Source organism: Malassezia globosa (genome assembly GCF_000181695.2).
Source record: "Malassezia globosa CBS 7966 chromosome Unknown mgl_sf_2.1, whole genome shotgun sequence".
In the NCBI taxonomy this organism is placed as follows: Eukaryota; Fungi; Basidiomycota; class Malasseziomycetes; order Malasseziales; family Malasseziaceae; genus Malassezia; species Malassezia globosa.
Genome location: NW_001849872.1, coordinates 598398 through 619653, shown reverse-complemented (window position 1 = coordinate 619653; position 21256 = coordinate 598398). Strand labels below are relative to the sequence as shown.

Sequence of the window (21256 nt, the reverse complement as noted above, 5' to 3'; positions counted from 1 at the left end):
AACCTATCAGATGTCTCTGCCGCAAACGCTGGTGCAGCAGCGGGCGGTGGCGCTGGGCACTTTGCTGGGAGTTGATGCGGCCGCTGAAAGCATGCCACACAGTGCAAGTGGATCAGTATTGTCGACAGATGACGGTGACTTTGACTTTTTCGATGCAGATGATATGGTTGATGGAGTGGAGTACGAGATGAGTGGCGACGATGACGAAGATGACGACGATGAAACAGATGAGGCGATGGTCGATGTAGACAACAACGACGACAAAGAAAATGAGGGTGCGCTAGCTAGTCAACGAGCCATTGAGCGGCCACCTTTCTCTGTGCCAATGACGACTCTGACCGGTCCGCGAAGCAACGTCACGTACCGGAAGACATTGCCAGCTCCCGTAACAGGGGAGGATGTATCATTGTTTTCGATTCTGAAAAAGAATGTTGGTAAAGACCTGACGGCTATCTCGTTCCCCGTGACGTTCAATGCACCCTTGTCAATTCTCCAGGCGGTCGCTGAGGAGTATGAATACGCCCCGGCTATTCTGGAGCGAGCGGCGAAATCGGCGGACCCTATCGAGCGGATCTGTTTGGTCGGTGCTTTTGCTGTGAGTAGCTATGCATCCACGGCCCAGCGATCGACCCGTAAGCCGTTCAACCCACTTCTGGGAGAGACGTTCGAGTGCGTACGTGCTGACCGCAAACTCAATTTTATTGCTGAAAAAGTGGTGCACCGGCCACCAGTTACAGCGTCGTATGCATACGGGGCAGGCTGGAGAACCACAGCTGCGGGCACAGTGAAGAATAAGTTTTGGGGGAAGTCGCTAGAGCTCATTGCTGAGGGTACCGAGGTTGTGGAACTGGACACAGGCGATAAATATAACATTGTGAAGCCAAGTTCGTTTATGCGCAACTTGCTCGCCGGCACTAAGTACCTCGAGCACGTTGGTGAGATGACGATTACCAATATTAAAACGGATGAGCATCTGGTAATTCAGTTCAAGGAAGGTTCTATGTTTGGTGGCGCTGCCAACCGAAACCATATTGAGGGCACGGTATATGATGCGAACCAAGCGAAGGTTGGATTTATAAAAGGACGGTGGGATGAAAGCGTGGCCCGAATCACAGTGAAAGGAAAGAGCGAGCCATTGTGGGAAGCAGAAAAAATGCCACACAATGCGTCCGACTACTATGGATTCACATACTTTGCCATGTCGCTCAATGAGATTACAGATGATATACGCCATGTACTTCCACCTACAGACTCTCGATTCCGACCTGACCAGCGCGCCTTAGAAGATGGCGATGCTGATGCCGCAGAAGAACTGAAATTAAAGTTGGAGAATGAGCAACGCATTCGTCGTAAAGTGTTGGAAGAGACTGGCGAAAAGCACCAACCGCAGTGGTTCCACCTGGGCGAGAACGGTGTCGATTGGGAATACGGCGGCCCGGATGGACGCGACTACTTTGAGGAACGCGATAAAATTGAAAAGACGGGGGGCGAATGGAGAATCGCCATGTCCGACATATTTAATACATAGATGAACGCATTTTCCGTTGAAACCAAAAAGTCGAAAAATGAGGAAAACGAGAGCAACAAACGCGTATTCAACTATGGGAATTAGCAATTAGATTTATATATGATATCTGCTAGACGTCATGCAGGGATGGAGGGCCGGTTAGCACAATTGGTAGTGTGTCTGACTACGAAGCGTTGGCTTAGTGAATCAGGAGGTTGCGGGTTCGAGCCCCGTGCTGGTCACTTTTTTCTTACTTATGACATTTTTGATGTTCAGATCCAGTCACTCGAATTTTTTTGGTTGCATTTCAACTTGAATTTGTCCAAATTTACTGTACTTAAGTACAACGCTCGCCACTACAGGATAGCTCTCAACGCCTACTTCGACGTAATAGCACCCGTAAATTGTATGCATTTAATCCTACTCTATACGCCAATTCGGATAGGTTCAAATAGATCCAAAAGTAAACACGAATTGATATTGTTCCAGTCGAGCGAGCCGCAGAACTCGTTCTGATAAAATGCACGAGACGCGGTCAAAAAGAACGGCTCCAAGCTGGTTATGGAGCTAATTTGCGAGTTTTGCAACATGGGCCTTCGGAGCCGAACGCGCTCCAGTAAGTCATTGACATCGAAATGAGTTGTGTTCTTCCCAGCATTTTTGACTACGTTGGCAATGCAGTCAAGAAGTGAGTCAGCCATAGCGTGGCCCGAGAGTTTCGGCGCATCAGGTGTGTCGGTAATCAGAAGCCACTGATGAATCTGGAAGTCTTCCGTCTGCAACGTAATCAACAAGTCGGCGAGTTTCGCCACACTGAACACCAGTTGGAGCCTGTCAGACCTGTCGGCAGGCAGGTCTTCCTTCGTCTGGCCCAGAATCTTCAAAATCTCCGTAAGGATGATTGGCCAGAAACCAGAGAGGTGTTGCGACGCAAAGCGGCACAGTAATACGCGCATGCATAGGTATACCTCCGCATGGACGAGGTCAGTGGGCTGGGAACGCAGGATATCGACGACCTTCTCTTGTATGAGAGGAAGCTGCACTAAACAAGCATTAGTCTTGCAGGTATAAATGACATATGACAAACGGCGGATTGCCATGATGCGTGCATGAAGATCTGACTCGCGACTTGTGAACAAATTGGATGAAGACGTTGTAATACGAGATATGACGTCAGTGTTCAGTCGCTCTCGCTCTGAATCAAAGAGCGAAGCTACAATTGGTGCCCAATGCTTGCCCATGTCTAGCGACTGTGAGAAGAATTTGGCATCGAGGAAAGTGTCAAGAACATACGTGCGCCAAGCTTTGGATGTGTTTGGAAGACGACAAAGGCTCTTGAGCAAGTCCAACACAGGGGCCTCGGGCTCCCATAGTCGTTGCCGTGCGCGGAATCCAGGCGCGACTACGTAGTAGACGAGAGTTGCCGATAGACTCTGCACCTTGTCGTTTTCGATTCCTAGCATCATCAATGCAGGCAGCACGCACGAGCTAAAGAACTGGACGACCATTGGGGGTGATGCTGATAATGCAGGAATAGGCGGCGAGGAGGTGGTAGGTGTCGACTCAGAATCCGACACGTCCTTGTCCTTGTCGCTGGCGATCGAAGGAACGTCGCCGTCACGTCCGGTGCCAGCCGACGCCGACGTCCATGATGATGGATCCAGCGTGCGTGCATACAAAGACAGTGTCAGTTCACACAGACGCACAAACAGATCCTGCGCATCGCGACGTGAGCGCTGCTCTTCAAAGACGCGTGTATTGACAAGTTTTAAGCAGATCTGTGTTACCACGTCTAGTGTCGAGAACACAACAGTCTTGTGGACGGACGTTGTGATGCTCTTTGCGAGCATGGCGGCGATCGGCCAGACTTGTGCTGCCTCGACGATGCTGAGTTTCGATACGTATAAGTCGAGAAAACCGAAAAGAATTGACTCGTGAGCGATCCAGTCGCCAGCTGATTGGGAATTGCTGCTGTAGCCGATGCTGGTGACGCTACTAGTGTTAGCGCCTTTCTTGTTCCGATCCTGCGTGGGGACCTTGGCAGTAATTGCCTCACACACGGACGTAAAGACGATTTGCGTACTGGGCGCAAGCTTCTCAAGAAGGATAATGGTCAATTCATGTACGGATGATGGGTCTCGACTCGCACCAACACATCGCGACCAGTGATCGATAATAGCATTGAGGGTGGGGCCCGTGCGTGTCGCACACAGACGCTCTAGCGTGCGTGTGCAGCATGCGAAGGTCTCGCGCAAACAAGCTGACTCGAGTGAAACGAGCCACGCATACTCAAGTGCCTGCACAACAGAAGCGGTATGACGGACCATTGGATTGTGTGATGCGGACATGGGCACAGAGGATGGCCACGTCGATGGCACAGACGCCGATGATGGGTGTGTCGATGACGACAGCCCACTTTCACTCTGGAACACGCTCGATATGTTTCCGAGAAAGCTGCTGGACGTGTCTTCGATGCGCTGCTTTGTAGATGACGCATGTGCCTCCAAGGACTCGAAAGCATAGGTCAAGGCAGACTCCAGCACAGAGATGAGCTGATTCATTTCCACCTCGGTCACCGGCACACGCACCAAGGGCAATGAGGTCTCGGGCGCGAGGTAGCGAGCGCGGGGCGCTGGATACGTGTGCGCGGCTCGGACCAGGACATCTTTTACGGTGCTGCACAAAGGAAGCAAGAACTCATGCATACTGTGCTTTGTAATGGGCCAGATCGCCTGTACAAAGTCGGCCCAAGCAACCAACACACTTTCATCGGGCGTATCGAGCAAGCCTCGACGCACCAGATCTGCGTATGTGGCGCGGGAATCGTCTGTGCGCGGAGCTGATGAGTGCAGCAAGAAGTGTGCAAGGAAGTCCAGCAGCATGACTTGGCCCAGGGCGTTGCGTGCATCGATGCATAGCAGGAGAATGTCGATCAACGAGCTTTCGACGTCACTTTGCCAGTTAGTGTGGGGCTCCATTCGCAAGAGCAGGCGTAGAATGTCTAGGCACAATGACATCGTCAACGCGTGATCGTCATTGCCCGTCGACGAGCGGAGCAAGACAAAGACATAGTCCTTGAGGAAATCCATCACAATACCAGACGGGATTCCATACGATTGATCAGCCGACACGTTCTCTCGCCACGCGTACTTGACTTGCTGCACACTGGCCACGACGCCTGCCTGCTCCCCGGCCATGAGACATTGGAGCATCTGCAGATAGTAGTTGATGTACGCATGATCGAATGGCCTTGCGTACGTGTAGGCAAGGATCACTCGCCCGGCTGTGGACACAGATGCAGGAACGCGAACTGCCGGTACTTCCACGAGGAGGTCGACGAGCATCAGCATGAGCGCGTCGAACGAATGGACGTATGTCCGCAGCCAGGTTTGGCTTTGAAGCCTTTCCAGCGCATCTAGTGAGCCTAGTCGCTCAAGCACCAAAAGGACAGGCGCCTGTAATTCGGCTGTGGCATGTCCACCAGCACGCCACAAAGCACCGACAGCGTGCATCGCTCGCGTACGAGCAGATGGCGTGCTTCCGCACAGTTGTGCGCATAGGTACACACTGCCATTATCATCGGGACACAGGGATTTCGCAGCCCAAAATGTCTGAACAGCTTCCGCATGATGCTGGAACGTGTCTGGCTGTAAATATGGAAGCAGCTTGTCCATGGTCAACTGAAAATATTGTCGCTGTGCAAAAGCAAACGTGCCGAGAATCGCATCACTCGCAGAGAGATGCAATGCTGCGCGAAGGGCAGCATGCATGTCTACGAAGTTCGAGGCACATGCGACGTGGGAAAACAGATGTTCGTCCCATTTGGAGGCAGAGAGCTCGATCGGGGTCATGCTAGGCACATTCTCTCGCGCCGCATCCAGTCGCTCAACAAGGACGTCCATGATCGCCCAGCAGGTGGCTGCAACATCAGGCTGCGAAGCCCGCTTCGACTCCGACAGGGCCACTTGTAGGAGCGCCTGAATCATGGCCGTGCACATCGAAGCATCTTGCAGCGTCAGCGCATGCTCTGGCGGTGTAGCAGAGAACCACTGTTCCGCAGATGTGTCCAGTTCGAGACGCTCGAGTGCGTGCGTCCATTGACAGAATGCATGCGCATCTATCAGCTGGACCACTTCATACACGTCCTCGAGTAATGCATGGGCCAAGTCGTCAGGAATGCGTTTCTGGACAGTGTCATCCAAGACGAGTCTCATGATAGCCATCACCATGACCGGCAGGTGGATATGCAGCGTCTCCTGCTCGTGTGGCTTGAAAATAGTCAGTATATACCTGCACAGGCGAACTGCATCAATATGCAGCGTCTCGGTAGGAGTGGCATTGTTCTCAGTGCCATGTTCGCAAACGTTCTTCGCACTATGCTGATCGTCACCGTTTTTGCCACCATTGCTATTACCTTCTTCGGAATCGCCTCGGCACGACTGAGCTACCTGTGCCCTGATCCCACGGTACAAAGCTTGGTAAAGGAGATACTCGTCCAACGACTCAAAAAGCATTTGTGCCGTCGCATAGAGTTCGTGTTGCCGTGTTACCTGCACATGGGACATGAACGCGTCAAACACATCCAACACACTCACACGCAGCAGTGGCTGTGCAATGGACCGCTTGTCCATGAGTGAGACGTAAATCTTGCACGCTCGCTGAGCCTGCTCTTTACTTCGCATTGCATGGATTACCATGCGTGCCACATGGGGAAGCGCATGGTCAGAAAAGTACGCCTGCTGGGCCGAGTCCGACTCCTCGGAGCCCAAGAGCCATGTGAAGAGACGTCGATTCAAACTAATATCGCGACCTAGGACTGTTCCTAAGGCGGCATCGAACAGCTGCGTTTTTGAAGGCAGCTGTACAAACATGCGCGCATGCAGAGGCATGTGCTGGATGAGAAAATCCAATGCTTGCCGACGCACGAGGAGTGCGCTGTCACTTAGCGCATGCGATAGTGCAGAGCCCAGCAGCGTTATATCGATGGCCTCGAGCGCCGGCGCGTCTGCCGCCTCCATCTTGGGCATACGTCGCGCTAGAAAGTTGAACGCACAAAGACGCACGTTCGGCGAAGTAACAACGACCTTCCACATGGTCTGGAGGAAGAACGGCCAACCTACAGATGCGGCGATATTGTCAAGGAGCGCCACGACACGGTCGAAGCACTCACTGGACTCTTCTTCGAGTCCTGAAAGAAGCGATAGAAGCAAAGCACGCGTCATTGGGCGCAAGTCGAATTGCAGTGGCAAGTAGAATCGCTCGTACACGTCTAGAACAAGCGGACGCACAGACGTGGCGGCATGAGGGAAAAACGGCAAGAGACCCGGCGTCCACACTTGCAAATCGCGACGTAAGCCATCGACGCCAATCGTCGTGAAGATCATTGTGTACACTTCGAGCGCACGCGTGTGTACACCAGACGGGAGCGCAGGGTTCAGGCACTGCGAGAGCCGCTTCGCGACCACCAGCTTGTTTGGGATGGCATGGAATTGCGTGGTGCTCTGAAGCGCCTTGAGCAGGCGTGTCAGAAACGAAATAAAGTCCGCCCACTCAGCAACGCTCTCGAACTTGCTCAGCGCCTTCTCAATTGACGCTTGGTACCTTTTGAAGGCTGCGTCCTGGTACAGTGCCTTCTCAGTTTGCTCAGCCCATCGCCTCTGTTCATACTTGGCGGCCGAACTTCGCCAAAGAGCTCCTGTCTCTTCTTCGTTTGTTCGCGTCGTGGCATTAGTCGCAACTTGCCGTGTCACGAGCGCATCAGGATGGAATGCCATCTAGCTAGCTGTGCCACCACGCAATCACGCCAAGGCTCTCACTTACTCGTCCACCCACTCACTTTCTCGAGCGCGCCACAATGTCGAAAGAAAATAAAAAAAGATACGTCCGAGCTGGATCGCTGGTTGGCTAACTAGCCAGCTCACTTGCTATGCCACAAAGTTTGTGTGTGCTCAGCTTTCTTTGCCAACGCGCGGAGCGTGGTGCTGGCTTGCTCCACAATATGATGAGGATGCGACACACCCACAAATCCAACTGACCTGTTGGACCTGACCTGACTTCTCCGTCGGGGCGACGGTCTCTCTGGCGTACGCACTACAGCTGCTGACTAATTTATGGCACACGTCCTGCCCCCTTTCTCCCCCAGACGCAAAATACATATGCATACGCTCTCTACGTAAGGCACGCATCTCGTCCCTCTCCATCTTGGGCATGTCGCGCTCGTTACGAACGCGCCCCACGACGCTCTATGCGCGCGAAGGGAACAGCAGCAACATACCACAGGTATCTACGCGGCGAAAAGTCTCTGGCGAGGCGGATAAAGAAGACAAAGTACGGCATCGATTGTCTGTGCGGTATGCATCGTCCTCTGTATCGCCAGGTCTATCTTACATGAGAGGTATTGACTCACTGGCGCCAGTTGCATCGAAGGAAGGCACCTCAGGTGGCGCAGACGTACCACCGCTGCCACCGCTGCCATCGAGCATGGTGGCCCTCTCGCCAGTGCCAGCTTCCGCCGAGACTCTAGCGAAAGGAACATGGAGTGGCGCATCAGCCGCGGGCGATGTCGTGGGCGCCGACGTGTTTGCCGACGAAAACTTTGATGCGCGTGCCTTTGTTGCGGACCAAGTGCAGAAGCAGCACGAGTCGGGACTGCAGACATTGCAAACGACGCTCGGGACGATCCAAAGCACCACACAGAAGCAGCTGAAGGAGCAGGTCTTCAAGAACTATTCGGAATTCATCACAATCAGTCGTGAGATTGCAACATTTGAAAATGATATGCTCGAGTTCAAGGAACTCTTAAGCGAATGGAAGCAATTGCCACAACAGCTGCAGATCGAAGACCCGCTCAGCGAAGCGATGTGGGATGGTGGATCGTCTTCATCTCTTCAAAGCACACACCGCCGCTCACGCAATAGCATGGTCGATCTTGAACAAATCTACAAGGCGCAGCTGACGTCACTGTGGGAAAATATCGAAGGATCCCAAAAATTCGTGCCCTTTATCCCGGGACGACATCTCGTTGCTGAGACGAGCCAGTTTATCGAAGTCAATGCTGCCACCTACAAACCCAAACAGGCCGTGGCGCTTTTCCTGCTTGATGACCTGCTGCTAATAGCCGTTCAGCGCAAACGGCAGTACGGCAGCCGCGTGCACCTCGTTGCTGAGCGTTGCTTCAATCTTAGTGAGATTGTTGTTGTGGATCTTAAGGACACGAAGGACGTCCGAAATGCCATCAAGATCAAACATGGCAAGGAGTCGTTTGTATATCGGACCGAGCGAGCGCAGGATAAACGAGCGCTCCTGCGTGCCTTCCGCGGCGTCGGCGAGGCGCTGGCTGCCAAGATCAAGAAGCTGCGCAAGACTGGCTCTTCGTCGGCCTCAACGAGGGCAGGCGCTGCATCTTCATCGTCGTCTAGTCATGCAGGCGAGTCGATGCTGGGCAACGGGGCGATGGACCCATCAAGTCAAGAGCTCGGCTTGGCAGAACGCACAACACCGACGGTGCCGACGACGCACGAAGCACAGACGCTGGGTCCGTGGCTCAACAGTGTGATTGATGACTTGGCTGTGCATATTGCGTTGCGTGAATGGGAGGCAGCTGTCTCTCTTGTCGAAGAGGGAAAGAAGCGCCTTGCAAGCCGTCCTGTCTCTGAGGGCCCCCTGTATTTGCTCGTGGAAAACTTTACCTCATGTGCGAGCGAGCTCGTGAATGCCATCAGTGCCGAGCTCATATCGCCCTACCAGCGCAAGTCGATGGTCGTGCGGGATGCGGCGTTGCTAGTGCGGCTCGACAAAGGGCGCGAGGCTCGCGACCTGCTTCTAGAGGCCCGCTCCGACCTCCTACATCGGCGTACGCGGCAGATCAAGTACGAGGGCGATGTAAGTCTTTACATTTCTGAGCTGGCTATGTTGTACTTTACACTAATCAAGAATACGGGCGACTGGTACATGGCCGCATTCAAGGACTATCGGATGGCGTCCGGATTTGTACAGTGGGCATCCGATCAAGTCAAGTCATATGCGGAGACATTCCGCCGTCAAGTGTACGGCGTCGATCAGGATCCACGCGTCGTCCAGGAAGCCATTGACATCACGCGGAAATGCGCGCAGCTGCTGAATGATGTGGGTCTGGGGCTTGGCTTCCTGCTAGACGAATTGCTTAAGCCTGGAAGTGATGCTCTGTCTCCGGGCGTTTGGCATGATTCTACCGCATCGATGCAGGATCAGTAGCCGCATGAATGACACAGCATCTTGCCTAGATAGAGTTTTCGTTCAAGCAAGGGATATGAACCAAGACAATTCAGCTCTCACTCTCACTCTCTCACTCTCTCACTCTCTCACTCTCTCACTTGCTCACTCATTACGAGGTGCTTTGTTTCCCTTGCGTCCCAACGCTGACGTCGTCTCTTGCTGTCGGTGTTGGTCCAAGTGCATTCGCGTCTCAGTGAGGGAAGCAAAAAGCTGGTCCTCCACATTCGGCTGGGACATCGACGGCGCGCGAGAGGCCTCATTGTCACCAATGCCCAGCTCATCCTCCTCGTCAGCAGTGGACTCTGGCCGCCGCTGCACTGGATACGGGAGAGGCAAGTCACGCACGATCTTGTACGTATCAGCATTACCAACATGCTCGTTTTCAAGACGCAAAAAGTTCCACTGCCAGCGACGAAGCATTTCTAGCGAGGCGGCGATAAATGCACGTATCGGCACAGACTTGGATGTGCCGAACAAATAAATGATCCAAATGAAGCGAATCGCCACATTCGACACCATTGCGAAATAGTACATCGGCCAGATGTCATCAAATGACAGATGCATTCGCAGCAAAGGAAAACGCGCATCTGCATGCAGGAGATTCCAATCCATGAGGATGTCCCAAGTGCTGGTGAAGCTCGAGTTGATCGTCGCACACAAAATCCATGCGACAAACCAGAGCGTGCTTTGCGACCCAGTTGTCCGGTACGCAAAGTACGAAAATGCATGTAGAATCGTCGATGCATACTTGGCTGCATTGATCAAATGCACACACGTCGAGCCGTGCGAGTCGTAATGGCGTCGGACACATTGGAGCAAACGCAGGAAGGCCGGTGCTGAGCTCAGCACAGGTGTCCAAAGCGACGCAGATCCAACGCACATGTTGGGTGCAATCCATCCCGCTCGATACTCACAGGCCATGAGCCATAAGTTGCTCACGGAGTATGCAATACTATTAAGCTCATCGCCGATAAAAAAGTCTCGGAACTCGACACTCCCAACGAGTCCACCTGAGAGCACACGTGCACATGTCCGGACGAACCAGCGCCGGCTGGATTTGTACATGATCGGCAACGGATTTACCAGTAAGCCAAACACCGTGCCAAGCCACACATATGGCCACATTGTCGGCGCCAGCAACGTTGCTTCTGGCGCATTGCCTGCAAACGAGAAGAAAAAGCACAACGATAGAAGAAAGAGAAAGAAAGCAGGTATTTCAAAGTATTGTACAGGCTCCAGTGCATTGGCAGCGTCAAACTCAAAGATAAAGACGACATTGATGCGCACATGCTGCCACGCAATTAAATTCAGTCCAAACAGCAACGCAAATAGCGTCGGCAAAAACAGGGCCGAGTAAACAACAAGCAGCTGGGGCCACAAGGGAATTTGTGCTTGCGTGCTGGACTTCATTGCGCCCTGCAACCCCTCGACTGTCAGGCACAACGCCACACCCAGGTATAGTCCGGTGATAAACGTGCTAGCACTATGACCACAATCATGCGGCATCAGTGCATGCGCTGCACCGGCGCGCAGCAAGTCTCTTGCACGCTTCCGGTTCCCGTGCTCAAAATAATTGGCAAAAATTTCTTCGAGAGCATGGATCATGCGCGGCACAGTGTCGGAGGCAACAATTGACGCTTTCGCTATGCGCGCATCGTAATACAAATGCCAGATTTGGGTCTCCAGTGTCTTGTCGAACTTTTTCAGAATCTTGTTGAATCCCGTGCGATTCAAGATCGCATAGTTGTTAAGGATCTCCAGTGCGCGGTAGCTCTCAATGACAGCTGTTCGTAATTTCTTTCGCGCTGCCTTGTAATGAACAGGGTCGTGTTGATACTGATGTTGGTGGGAATGATCTTCCATTGATGGTGTCGCCGGCCTGGGTGGTGTGCTTGGCACGGGACATAACCGCAAGTTCTGTACTTGCTCCAACGCATACTCACGGCGCTTATTTCCGAGATCCTCTCCGTCTTGGCTCGCGGCCTTTGGATCTTCGGGATCCTGTGGCTCAAGGCCCTGCGTGCTCAGACGGAGTCGCTGCATTTCACTCGCATCTAAGCTACGAGGCACCCTCGATAGAATGTGCTTTAAGCCAAGTTGACCATTCCCTATCCGCTTTGTCTGTGCCTTGTACGCGCGCCGATGCTCCGCCAGTTCCAAGAGCTGCGTCACAAGCGTCGACAGTCGCTCCACGGCCTCGTGTTCTCGCTCATTGTAAAAGCGCGTGATGCGCTCTACTTCGCAGTCAAGTGCACGGAAGAACTTGCGCTCCTCATCGTCCAACAAGCGCACAAGAAGGGTTTCAAGTGGCTCAAATGCGTGGCTAGAAGGTACCTCTGTCTGCGATGCATCACCAGGATATATCGACGCAGTGGTAGTGCTTGGTGTAGCAGAGGGCGAAGTCGAGTCCCGTTCTCTGGTCTTGGCAGCCTTCAACCTATCAGTCGGCATTGCATATGGGGTGGAAAGCAAATCATCCTCACGCAAGCTCTCTGCATTTCGCTGATGCGTCGGTGCACACTCTTCTTCCTCAACCTCGGAATCATCACTTATTCGCAGTCCGGTGCCTTCGAGCGACACGTTGGGGACTGGTGGCCATTGGGACTCTGGATCAGATGATTCACTGGGTATGGCGCCGTAATTCGCCACCTGACCTTGTTTTCGCGCGAAGAGGGTAGTGCCACTGCGTAGGAGCCGCGACGCTGGCGATAAGGTCGTATCTGTCGTTGATGAGGGTAGAGGCTTTTGCTCTGTGCCGAAACTCTGAATCAACCGTGCATCACGGTGCTCTTTCACCCGCTTAATGAGCTTCTTCAAGCCGTGATAGTTTAAATATGCTCTTCGCCACTCATCCACGGCATTCTCCTCAAGGTACCGAGCGCTACCATGTCAACTCCATCATTGAGCACGTACGTACAATTTCATGCCCTCGGCACGAAACGTGTATAAGGTCGTCTGTTCCCACAGCAAGTATGTATGAAGCAATTACCTACCTCCCATAAACGGGGTCTACCACATGCGTGCGGGCGCGCTGCGCTGCGCCGCGCCGCCCCCAGCCCACTTACATTGACATGTGCACGTGGCTTCCACGTGCGAATCTTACATTTATATGTGTGCCAAGACCAAATTGACCGTGTGCACGCGTGCGCTGGGCCAAGTCGGTCGACCGGGAGTGGGAGGGGGGCAGGAGTCTACCAAGGCAGGCAGACCATCGTGGCGGGCGGGAAAAGGTGTAGTGTCGTCCGCTTGTGCATGCATGCGTACCATCCCATGTGTAGGCACTCGCTCATGCTTACTAACATGACTCGTCCATTTTGCATCAATAGCAGGCGAGCATGACTTGTTGCACCGACAGCGATCCCCGTGCAAGTCATTCCATGAATCAAAGCATTCGCACACTCACAGAGTCATCCCTCATAGCGCATTTCCCCTTCCTTATATACCGAACGATGTCAGATTCTCATCTAAGCAATGTCCTACAATGTTTTGGCCCTAGACAGTCATCGCACAAGCTAACAGCCTAGATTCCTATATTGCAGATTTGATCTCGTCCCCGACGAGGGCCGGAGCCCCCTTGGCACCCATACCGCAATGGGCAACTCGGTCGGGTGTGGCTCGGAGCTGCATGGTCAGTGTCGGTTCTTCCTGCGGCTATGGACCCAACGTACACTTGCGTTTTTGATCGAAGAAAAAGAAGTTGGATTTGCCCCTCGCGAGCACGAAAGAGGGTCAGGCTGATATGAATCACGTGATCCAGATTGATGCAGCGCTGCGGACGCAAGTCTTCGATCCACACCCAGAAGACGAACACTGTCACTTACACACGGCGTGCGCCGATATGTGGCTCGAGACATGTTGGATATCATCCGCTCGAGCTTGCGCTCGCCTCTCAACTGCAGTACGACCACGCATTGACATGATACAGATGACAGTGTCAACGGTGCCCTCATTGAACGCCTCTTTACATACGAGTGCGCCTGCGCTGGAGAGCAAGCGCAAGCGTGCGTCACGTCTACGGCGACAAAAGAACCAAGCACAGCAGAGCATCAAGCAGCGCATGTTTGAAATGTCTGCCCCTGATCCTGTGCTTGCGCACCGGCTAAACGATGAAGGCCGTGCGACGTGGGAGAACTCTGAGCTTGCGAAGCTCATTCTCACGAAAACAGAGGTATGGGGTCTTATGGAGGACCGTCGCGGTCGTCTTCAGACAGTCGAACCTACACCTCGTGCGGAAGAAGATGCTCAAATCGCATCAGATGTCGCCACATATGGTGGGCCACGGCGCCTCAATTTTGGTCTTGACACGTCGGATCGTCGCACGCTCTTCCAGTCATTGCCCCGTGTTATGACCACAGATCGCGCGCAGGACCTGACATATTCCTCGCTTGCTCATGAAGGCTCTGATGCGATGGCCCAGGATCTTGCACAGCTCGAGAGTGAGCAGGCACAGAGTGCTGAGACGCTCGGCCGCATTCTCGACTTGAGGAATGCAAGTGGCAAGGGTATTCAAGTGGAAAACACTCGTAGGATTATCGCACACTTTGGCCGCTCTACAGACAGCGGTAGTCCTGATACCGGCTCCCCGGAAGTGCAAGGTATGTACCTAATGTGTGATGCCGGGAACGAAACTGGTTTCCCGCACACATCTATACACAAACACCCACTAACACACGTGCAGCTGCACTACTAACGTACCGTATCCGCAACCTGGCTGAACATTTGCAACAAGCTCGGCACGACAATAGCAACCGCCGCTCCATGCGCCACTTGGTCCATCAGCGAGCAAAAATCCTGCGATACCTTAAATCCCGCGACCCTATCTACTACCAATCGTTCTTGCCTCGCATAGGCGTTGAGGCTCGTGGTGTGGAGGGCGAGATTGTTGTCCCAGGCAAACCAAAGGTCAAGCGTATGTAGTGAAGGAAGTGCACAAATACATGTCTTCGTTCAGAATATTGGGTCTGTTCATCACGTCGACCATCTACGGGGAAGCCATCCAACGTGCCAGTCGCCGAGCGTGCGCTGCGATGGCGGGTATAAACTTGTGTTTTCTTCCAGTCTCTTGCCCAAAGCATCACACACATCCATGGGCATGACAATTGGCACATGCGCCAGGCGCGGCATGTCACCTGCAATCGGTCGATACAATAGCTTGCATGCATCACATATCGAATATGTGCTAGAGGAACTTGGTATGGCAAGCGCACATAGCGGTTGAAATACCCACAAGAATAGACGCGGCAAGGGCTCCGGCGATTGCATTGAACAGAGCACAAAGTGATGAACGGCCTGCCGCTCCATTTGCTCCACGAGGTGATTGCTCAGCACGAGACCAAGCAAATCGATAGGTGGGCGAACGTTGGTGGGTATCACACTCCACTGGAGCCATTCCATTGACGTTGCATTGGGTGACTCAGCATCTAAAGCAGCACCAAGAACGACACTACACCGTGCACACCGGGTAGGATATGTATGTGTCTGAAAAAAGTAGGTAAGTACGCCTGTTCCGCTTCGTGTGACTGCCATCGCGATCGACTGTTGGATGCCAGGGATAGATCTGTACGTGAACGGAAAAATCTACATGTTAATGTAGGACCCGTAGTATCAGTCGGAGTGCCCATGCAGCCATAAGCAACACGAAACACTGCTAAGCGCCGTCCGTTCATTATTCGGCCTGCGCTCGTGCCACGGTGAAATAGGCCAATGCCGACTTTCTGCTGGCCCGTACCCTTCCCCTCCAGAGCGAGAAAGAGAGAGAAAGAAAGATACAACAGGTAGGTTTGCTGGTGCACTTATCTGTAGAGCCCACAGCGCACGAGCCTGTCCACCCTCCTCGAGTTCCACTAGTTTTTTGTTCGCCGTATTTCATTATCCCAGGCCAACACTCGCATATGGATATAAGGCAGGGGCAGAAGGAATAGAATGGGGAAGAGGAAGAACGAAATACGTACCTGAGAAAAATTGTTCTCTGCTCGATCTGACGTGTTGACAGCATCCAGCACCACACAGTCGCTGGACGTTTTAAGCCACAGGCTTGACACCCAGATCTCATCGTCTGTCGGCACACGATAGGCGTCGACGTCACGCTGTCCTTTTGTCACACTTACATTCAGCCGCTGATCGCCATGACACATCCATGCATCGACCAGTTCTTCCCAATGGTCTGAAGGAAGCGCACGCATATGCGGCGTGGACGAGAAATGTGCAACATATTGACCGCAGCTAGCACATTGTAAACCTTGTATATCGAGTTGAGAAAAAGTATGCCATGGCGTAGAAGGTGGTATCTCATCGGGTCGTGATGACTTCGAGCTCGTGGGGATTACACAAACAAATGCATCTCTGGCGGTGGCAGTGTAAATGCCATGAATCACCGGCCATACTACACGCACGCGCACGTCATCCGTCGAAACATGTTGGAACACAAGCCAAGTATGGCATCCATCGACATCTGGTTCCGCTATGCACCGTAAGGGGGTATCGAGAAAGTTGTTCGTATGGACAGAAGCAAACGCTGTGATGCGGTGAATGTGTCGTTGGTATTCAAGGGCAATGCTCATGTTGGTGAGTTTTGGGCAATGGATCTGCCGATGATAAGCCTCTTTTTCATCAGCGCCATGTGTGCGACGGCGTTTCTGACTCGTTCTCATACACAGTTGCGCTGCTTGCGCCTGTGGAACAATGGCGGCGACTGGAAAGACGATGACGCGTCTAGCTTGCCAAATGCATACCTCCACATCAAGGTGGACACGCCTCCAGCTACGCCAACCAACCAATCTATCCGCATGAGCACATTGTTTGCATACGGATTCAACATGGCGCATTACACGTAGCCGCCGATTTCACCTTCGTCAGCAGCTTCGCGAGCGGCCCATTCCAACGTGTCCAGGTCCCAGTCACCGGGGTTGCCTACATCTGCTTTGGACATTGGAATCAATATCGTAGAGGCAAGCGCGCGAATGTCCTCAGGCGTCAACGTTTGGACCCAAACCTCGAGCGGCGCGAACCAAACATCCCAAATCAACTGAAGGACAATCTCCATCGGCTCCGGAACTCCTGTGCCTGTAGGAGCGAGTGCAAAGATTGCATCCATGTCTCGCAAAACATGCAGAATTCGTGCCTTGGCATCGCATTTGCTTAACAGCGAGTAAAGATCCTTGTGCACCTGTGCACAAAGAGCCCATGACCGATACAATGGATAGGTGAGGGCTCGCCGATATGAAGCATGCAGCACATACTCAGCCATAGTCGAAGATGCATTGCTTTGTGGCCATGGCTCGGCAAAACATGCAATAGAGCGACAAAGCTTGCAAATGGTCCAAGCAGACTCTGACGATGCGTCATTTAATGATACATGCATTTCGTACAGGTATGCAAATAATACCTGGATGAGCAGTGCTTGAGATTGCTCAGTAAAGGGAGGCATAGCCTTTGGTGTGGTCGCGCCCATCGTGTGTGGGAGAAACTCGCGCTTTAGGATCAATGGTTCAACACGGACTACACCGGCAACTTCGCCATCTGAGTCGAAATAGCTGTCAAGATACATGCCTTCGTCCCATTTTTCTGATTCCAAATTTTCCGCAAGCATAGCACGCTCAGATAACGACATGATCGTGGGATCTATCACATCAACGAATGGCACGCGCCCCGAAGCACACATTGCCATGTAGGCATGTGGAAGCGGTATGCGTTCATAACCCAAGCCATAGGGGTGCTCGACGCTGCGACGAGCATCAAATTCCATGTGAGCCATTTCAGCGTTCGAAAGGACCTGTGGTTGCAGCGCATCGAGGCCCGGAAACTCTTGGCCACGCACTTGTTTTCGCACATGCACTGTGAGCGAATGAGACGCAGCATCAAACGAAAAATTCGATGAGGCTGACTTGCATGAGCTTATCTCATGAAGTGGCTGTACAGGACATGGTAAAGAAAGTCTGTATCATGTATTGCGGTTACATCATCGCGCGGAAGAACGTACGGTAAATAGGTGGGATCAACGAAGCAGCCAAACGTGCAATGCTCAGCCACTATGCGAACTTCCTCGGTTTTGGCTTCTGCACATGACAGGTGCACATGCAAAAATTCGTCGTCTTGTGTGACATGAAAGGCGGGTGTCACAAGCTGCATGGACCAACGTGCGCCGAAACCAAGCCACTAGCGGACCAAGCTGGTGAGGGGGGAAAGGAGAGGGGATGCGAAGCTATTCTGTGGAGTCGGCAGTGAATTGCGCAGGATATTCTGGTGACCGTAGCAATAAAGTGGCGACGCGAGTTGTTGAAAGGACCACCTGATCTTCCCTCCACCAATGGATTCATATGTTCAATTTATCGCTGCAGGTTGACTAGGATTGCTTCCCCCTATTCACCACCACCATGGACGAAGAGGCGTTGCGGGCCATGCTGCCGGCAGGCTTCGGAAAGCCAAATAGTACGAGACAAGGGAAGGAAAAGGGCAAAAAATCTGCTCCCAACCCGACCCCGGTTCTGGATATGCCGGCGACGCAGTCCCAGCTGGAGCCACCACAAGAATGGCCGCGTACCAATGACCAACGGCAAACAAATGAAGTTCAAGAAACACATATAAACAGAGAGAGCAATGAACATGAATCAGGAGGAAGCCGAATGGCACATGAGTTCGACGTGCTGAAAGAGTTTGCAAGCCTGCCACTGACACGCTCGATCCAGCTCAAAGGTCATACAAAGTCCGTCAGTGCGGTAGCAATTGATCGCAGTGGCGCTCGTGTAGCTACGGGATCCACCGACTATGACGTGAAAATGTGGGACTTTGGTGGCATGTCCTCAGACCTTCGTCCATTCAAGTCGTTTGAACCAGCAGAAAACTACCCTGTGATTGAATTGGCATTTGCTCCGCGCACAAAGAACTTGCTGTGCCTGAATGCAGCGACACAGCCTCGTGTATATGATTACGATGGTCATGAGCTGGCCGTTTACAAAAAAGGTGATGTGTTCATGCGGGACATGAGACACACGACAGGGCATATTAGTGATATCACATGCGGCGCTTGGCACCCGATCGACGACACACAGTTTATGACCGGCGGCACCGACAGCACGGTGCGTTTGTGGGATGTGAACTACAAAGCAAGTCAGAAAACGGTCATTGTCGTGCGCTCAAAAGATCGCGGCACCAAAACCAAAGTCTCCGCGGCCACTTTCACGCCTGATGCCCAAGCGATCATCGCAGCAGCTCAGGATGGCGCACTGTACATGTGGTCGACGAAGGGCCAGTTTTCTCGTCCTGCAGCCCACGTTCTTGGTGCACACAGGCACTCGGAAGGCGCGACAGGCCTGGCGATTTCACCAGATGGGAGCTCGCTCGCATCGCGAGGCGCTGACAACACACTCAAGTTGTGGGATCTTCGGATGTTGCGTACACCTGTCGCCGTGCAGCAAGACTTGCCGAACGGCAGCGAATGCACTGATGTTCTGTACAGTCCTGATGGCAGCCAGGTGCTGACAGGGGTGGCATCTGTGAAAGGCGGCTCCTTGCACACGTCCGATGTGCAAAGCCAATGGGGCCAATTGGCAGTGTTTTCGTCGGACAAACTTGAATCTCAACTTGTATACCCCGTGGCGCAGTCAAGCGTCGTGCGTGTTGCATGGCATCCACGACTGAATCAGGTGTTTGCTAGTACGCGCGATGGCGACGTACATGTTTACTACGACGAACAAGCTTCGCATCTGGGAGCACTCCTCTCAGTGAAAAAGCGAGCTCGCACACGCACAAATCCATATGTTGCTGACCCGTCGAAGTCTGATCCATACGCAGATGTTCCGATCCTCGTGCCAGAAGAGTCGGAACGTGACGACTGGCTCGAGCCCGTGTACAAAAAGCCCCAGTATCCACGGAATCCTAAGAACGCACGTGTGCCTGAGCGGCCCTTGCAAGGCCGAGGTAAGGGTGGGCGTATTGGTCGATCAGCTATGCAGCCGCTAATGATGGATCTATGGGAAGGTGATTTACGATCGGAGGATCCGAGAGAAGCGCTGCTGAAGTATGCTGACAAAGCGAAGAATGATCCTCGCTGGACATCCGTGTATGCCAAGACCCAGCCCACGACAATCTTTGCGCAAGATGATGACGACACTGATCATCGTGGAGGCAATAGCCATGGTGCTAGTGACCATCGCCAAAACTAGGTAGATGTAACTAAAGGGGCACAAGGGAGAAAAAAGAAGGCACCTTTGTCTTTCATCCACGCAGATTCGAATGCACACTTTCAGGATAAACGATATGGTTCTCAGACGAGTCCAAATGTCCCATCGCATTCGCCACACAGTGCACAATACAGCGTTCGTGGCCATGGGCGGCATCACCACTAAGCTCCCAGAACATGGCGCCACGCATGCCATGCTTCTTGATATACTCGGCCTTCGCACATGCAGCCTGTGGCGAATCGTACGAAATGAATTCTCGGCCATCGTATGACCACGAAGCACCAGCGCGCTCGTCAAAGTGTTCCTGCGCATTACGCGTCGGAAGGTCCTTGTACAGGAACGTGCCTTCGGGTGTCTCGCTTACTCGCTCATATGGCTGACCCGGTCCAGCTGTGCCAAGAAAGCCACGCCCATAGAGCGGGATGCCCATCACTAGCTTGTTCATTGGCACGCCGCCATGTTTGTAGTCCTCGACCGCTTTTGATACGGAGATCGCACCACCGTACAGGTTGGCTTGGTGATTCGCTGTCTGGTCCCAGCTGCCACTGAAATCGTATGCCATCAAATTCCAAAAGTCTAGAAACTTATCCATTTCTTTCAACCGGAGAATTTGATATTGCTGTGGCGAGCTTGGCGCAGCAATCGTGAGCAAATAGTGTGGGTTCTCAGGCGTAGCACGTTGGCCGTACTTGTCGAGGGCATCACGCAGCATGGAAAGCAAGTCCACGTACGTTTTAGCCTCTTGATCTGATTGCGGGTACTCCCAGTCAATATCGAGACCATCGAAGCCGCAGTCCGCGAGAATCTTTACGCCAGACTGCACAAACCTTTCTCGTTTCTGCTTATCGGTTAGACATTGGAAATTGCCCGAATAGGACCAGCCGCCGATAGACAGTAGTGTTTTGAGGTGCCTGTGCTTCTTTTTGAGCTGTAGGAATTGGTTCAGGTTGCCATGCATTGGCGATTCTCCTACATCCTCATCTCCATCATACTTGATTTGTCGGTCGGCCCATTCATCCGACAAGTATACATCACCTGTGTCTGGGTTCACATTTGCAAACGCATACAATATGTGAGTCAGGTATTGAAACGGTACATGCTCCGGCTTATATCCCTTCTGGTAAATAGACCAGTTCGGGAAATATCCTACCGACACATGCTCTGACGATCCATGTCCCTTGTGTATAAGTTTCGACAGCTTCTCAGACAGATGGAATGGCATAGCAATGACAATTGTAGTGGAGAAATGGAGACAGTGTGGTTGTGTGCAAGAGTGAAAGTCAGGATCGATGCGCTTAATGCTGGTTGGTTCACCAAC

At 52.8% G+C, this 21256-nt stretch overlaps 8 protein-coding genes across 8 annotated transcripts; 4 read left to right on the top strand and 4 right to left on the bottom strand.

The window, feature by feature from the left end:
• Positions 1-10: 10 nt before the first annotated feature.
• Positions 11-1528, top strand: MGL_1111 (uncharacterized protein; the record flags this gene model as incomplete). Its single annotated transcript, XM_001731791.1, has 1 exon — positions 11-1528. One exon carries the CDS (start codon positions 11-13, stop codon positions 1526-1528), a length of 1518 nt encoding a protein of 505 aa, XP_001731843.1.
• A 404-nt stretch (positions 1529-1932) lies between these two features.
• MGL_1110 (uncharacterized protein) lies at positions 1933-7281 on the bottom strand (the record flags this gene model as incomplete). The annotated part of the gene is made up of 1 exon (XM_001731790.1): positions 1933-7281. The coding sequence occupies one exon, from the start codon at positions 7279-7281 to the stop codon at positions 1933-1935; it is 5349 nt and encodes a 1782-aa protein (XP_001731842.1).
• Positions 7282-7714: 433 nt separating this feature from the next.
• Positions 7715-9739, top strand: MGL_1109 (uncharacterized protein; the record flags this gene model as incomplete). The annotated part of the gene is made up of 1 exon (XM_001731789.1): positions 7715-9739. One exon carries the CDS (start codon positions 7715-7717, stop codon positions 9737-9739), a length of 2025 nt encoding a protein of 674 aa, XP_001731841.1.
• Positions 9740-9862: 123 nt separating this feature from the next.
• On the bottom strand, positions 9863-12211 carry MGL_1108 (uncharacterized protein; the record flags this gene model as incomplete). Its single annotated transcript, XM_001731788.1, has 1 exon — positions 9863-12211. One exon carries the CDS (start codon positions 12209-12211, stop codon positions 9863-9865), a length of 2349 nt encoding a protein of 782 aa, XP_001731840.1.
• A 1474-nt stretch (positions 12212-13685) lies between these two features.
• On the top strand, positions 13686-14677 carry MGL_1107 (uncharacterized protein; the record flags this gene model as incomplete). Its single annotated transcript, XM_001731787.1, has 2 exons — positions 13686-14355; positions 14439-14677. The coding sequence occupies 2 exons, from the start codon at positions 13686-13688 to the stop codon at positions 14675-14677; spliced, it is 909 nt and encodes a 302-aa protein (XP_001731839.1).
• A 1906-nt stretch (positions 14678-16583) lies between these two features.
• On the bottom strand, positions 16584-17513 carry MGL_1106 (uncharacterized protein; the record flags this gene model as incomplete). The annotated part of the gene is made up of 1 exon (XM_001731786.1): positions 16584-17513. One exon carries the CDS (start codon positions 17511-17513, stop codon positions 16584-16586), a length of 930 nt encoding a protein of 309 aa, XP_001731838.1.
• A 619-nt stretch (positions 17514-18132) lies between these two features.
• On the top strand, positions 18133-19920 carry MGL_1105 (uncharacterized protein; the record flags this gene model as incomplete). Its single annotated transcript, XM_001731785.1, has 1 exon — positions 18133-19920. One exon carries the CDS (start codon positions 18133-18135, stop codon positions 19918-19920), a length of 1788 nt encoding a protein of 595 aa, XP_001731837.1.
• A 52-nt stretch (positions 19921-19972) lies between these two features.
• Positions 19973-21160, bottom strand: MGL_1104 (uncharacterized protein; the record flags this gene model as incomplete). The annotated part of the gene is made up of 1 exon (XM_001731784.1): positions 19973-21160. One exon carries the CDS (start codon positions 21158-21160, stop codon positions 19973-19975), a length of 1188 nt encoding a protein of 395 aa, XP_001731836.1.
• Between the last annotated feature and the right edge of the window lie 96 nt (positions 21161-21256).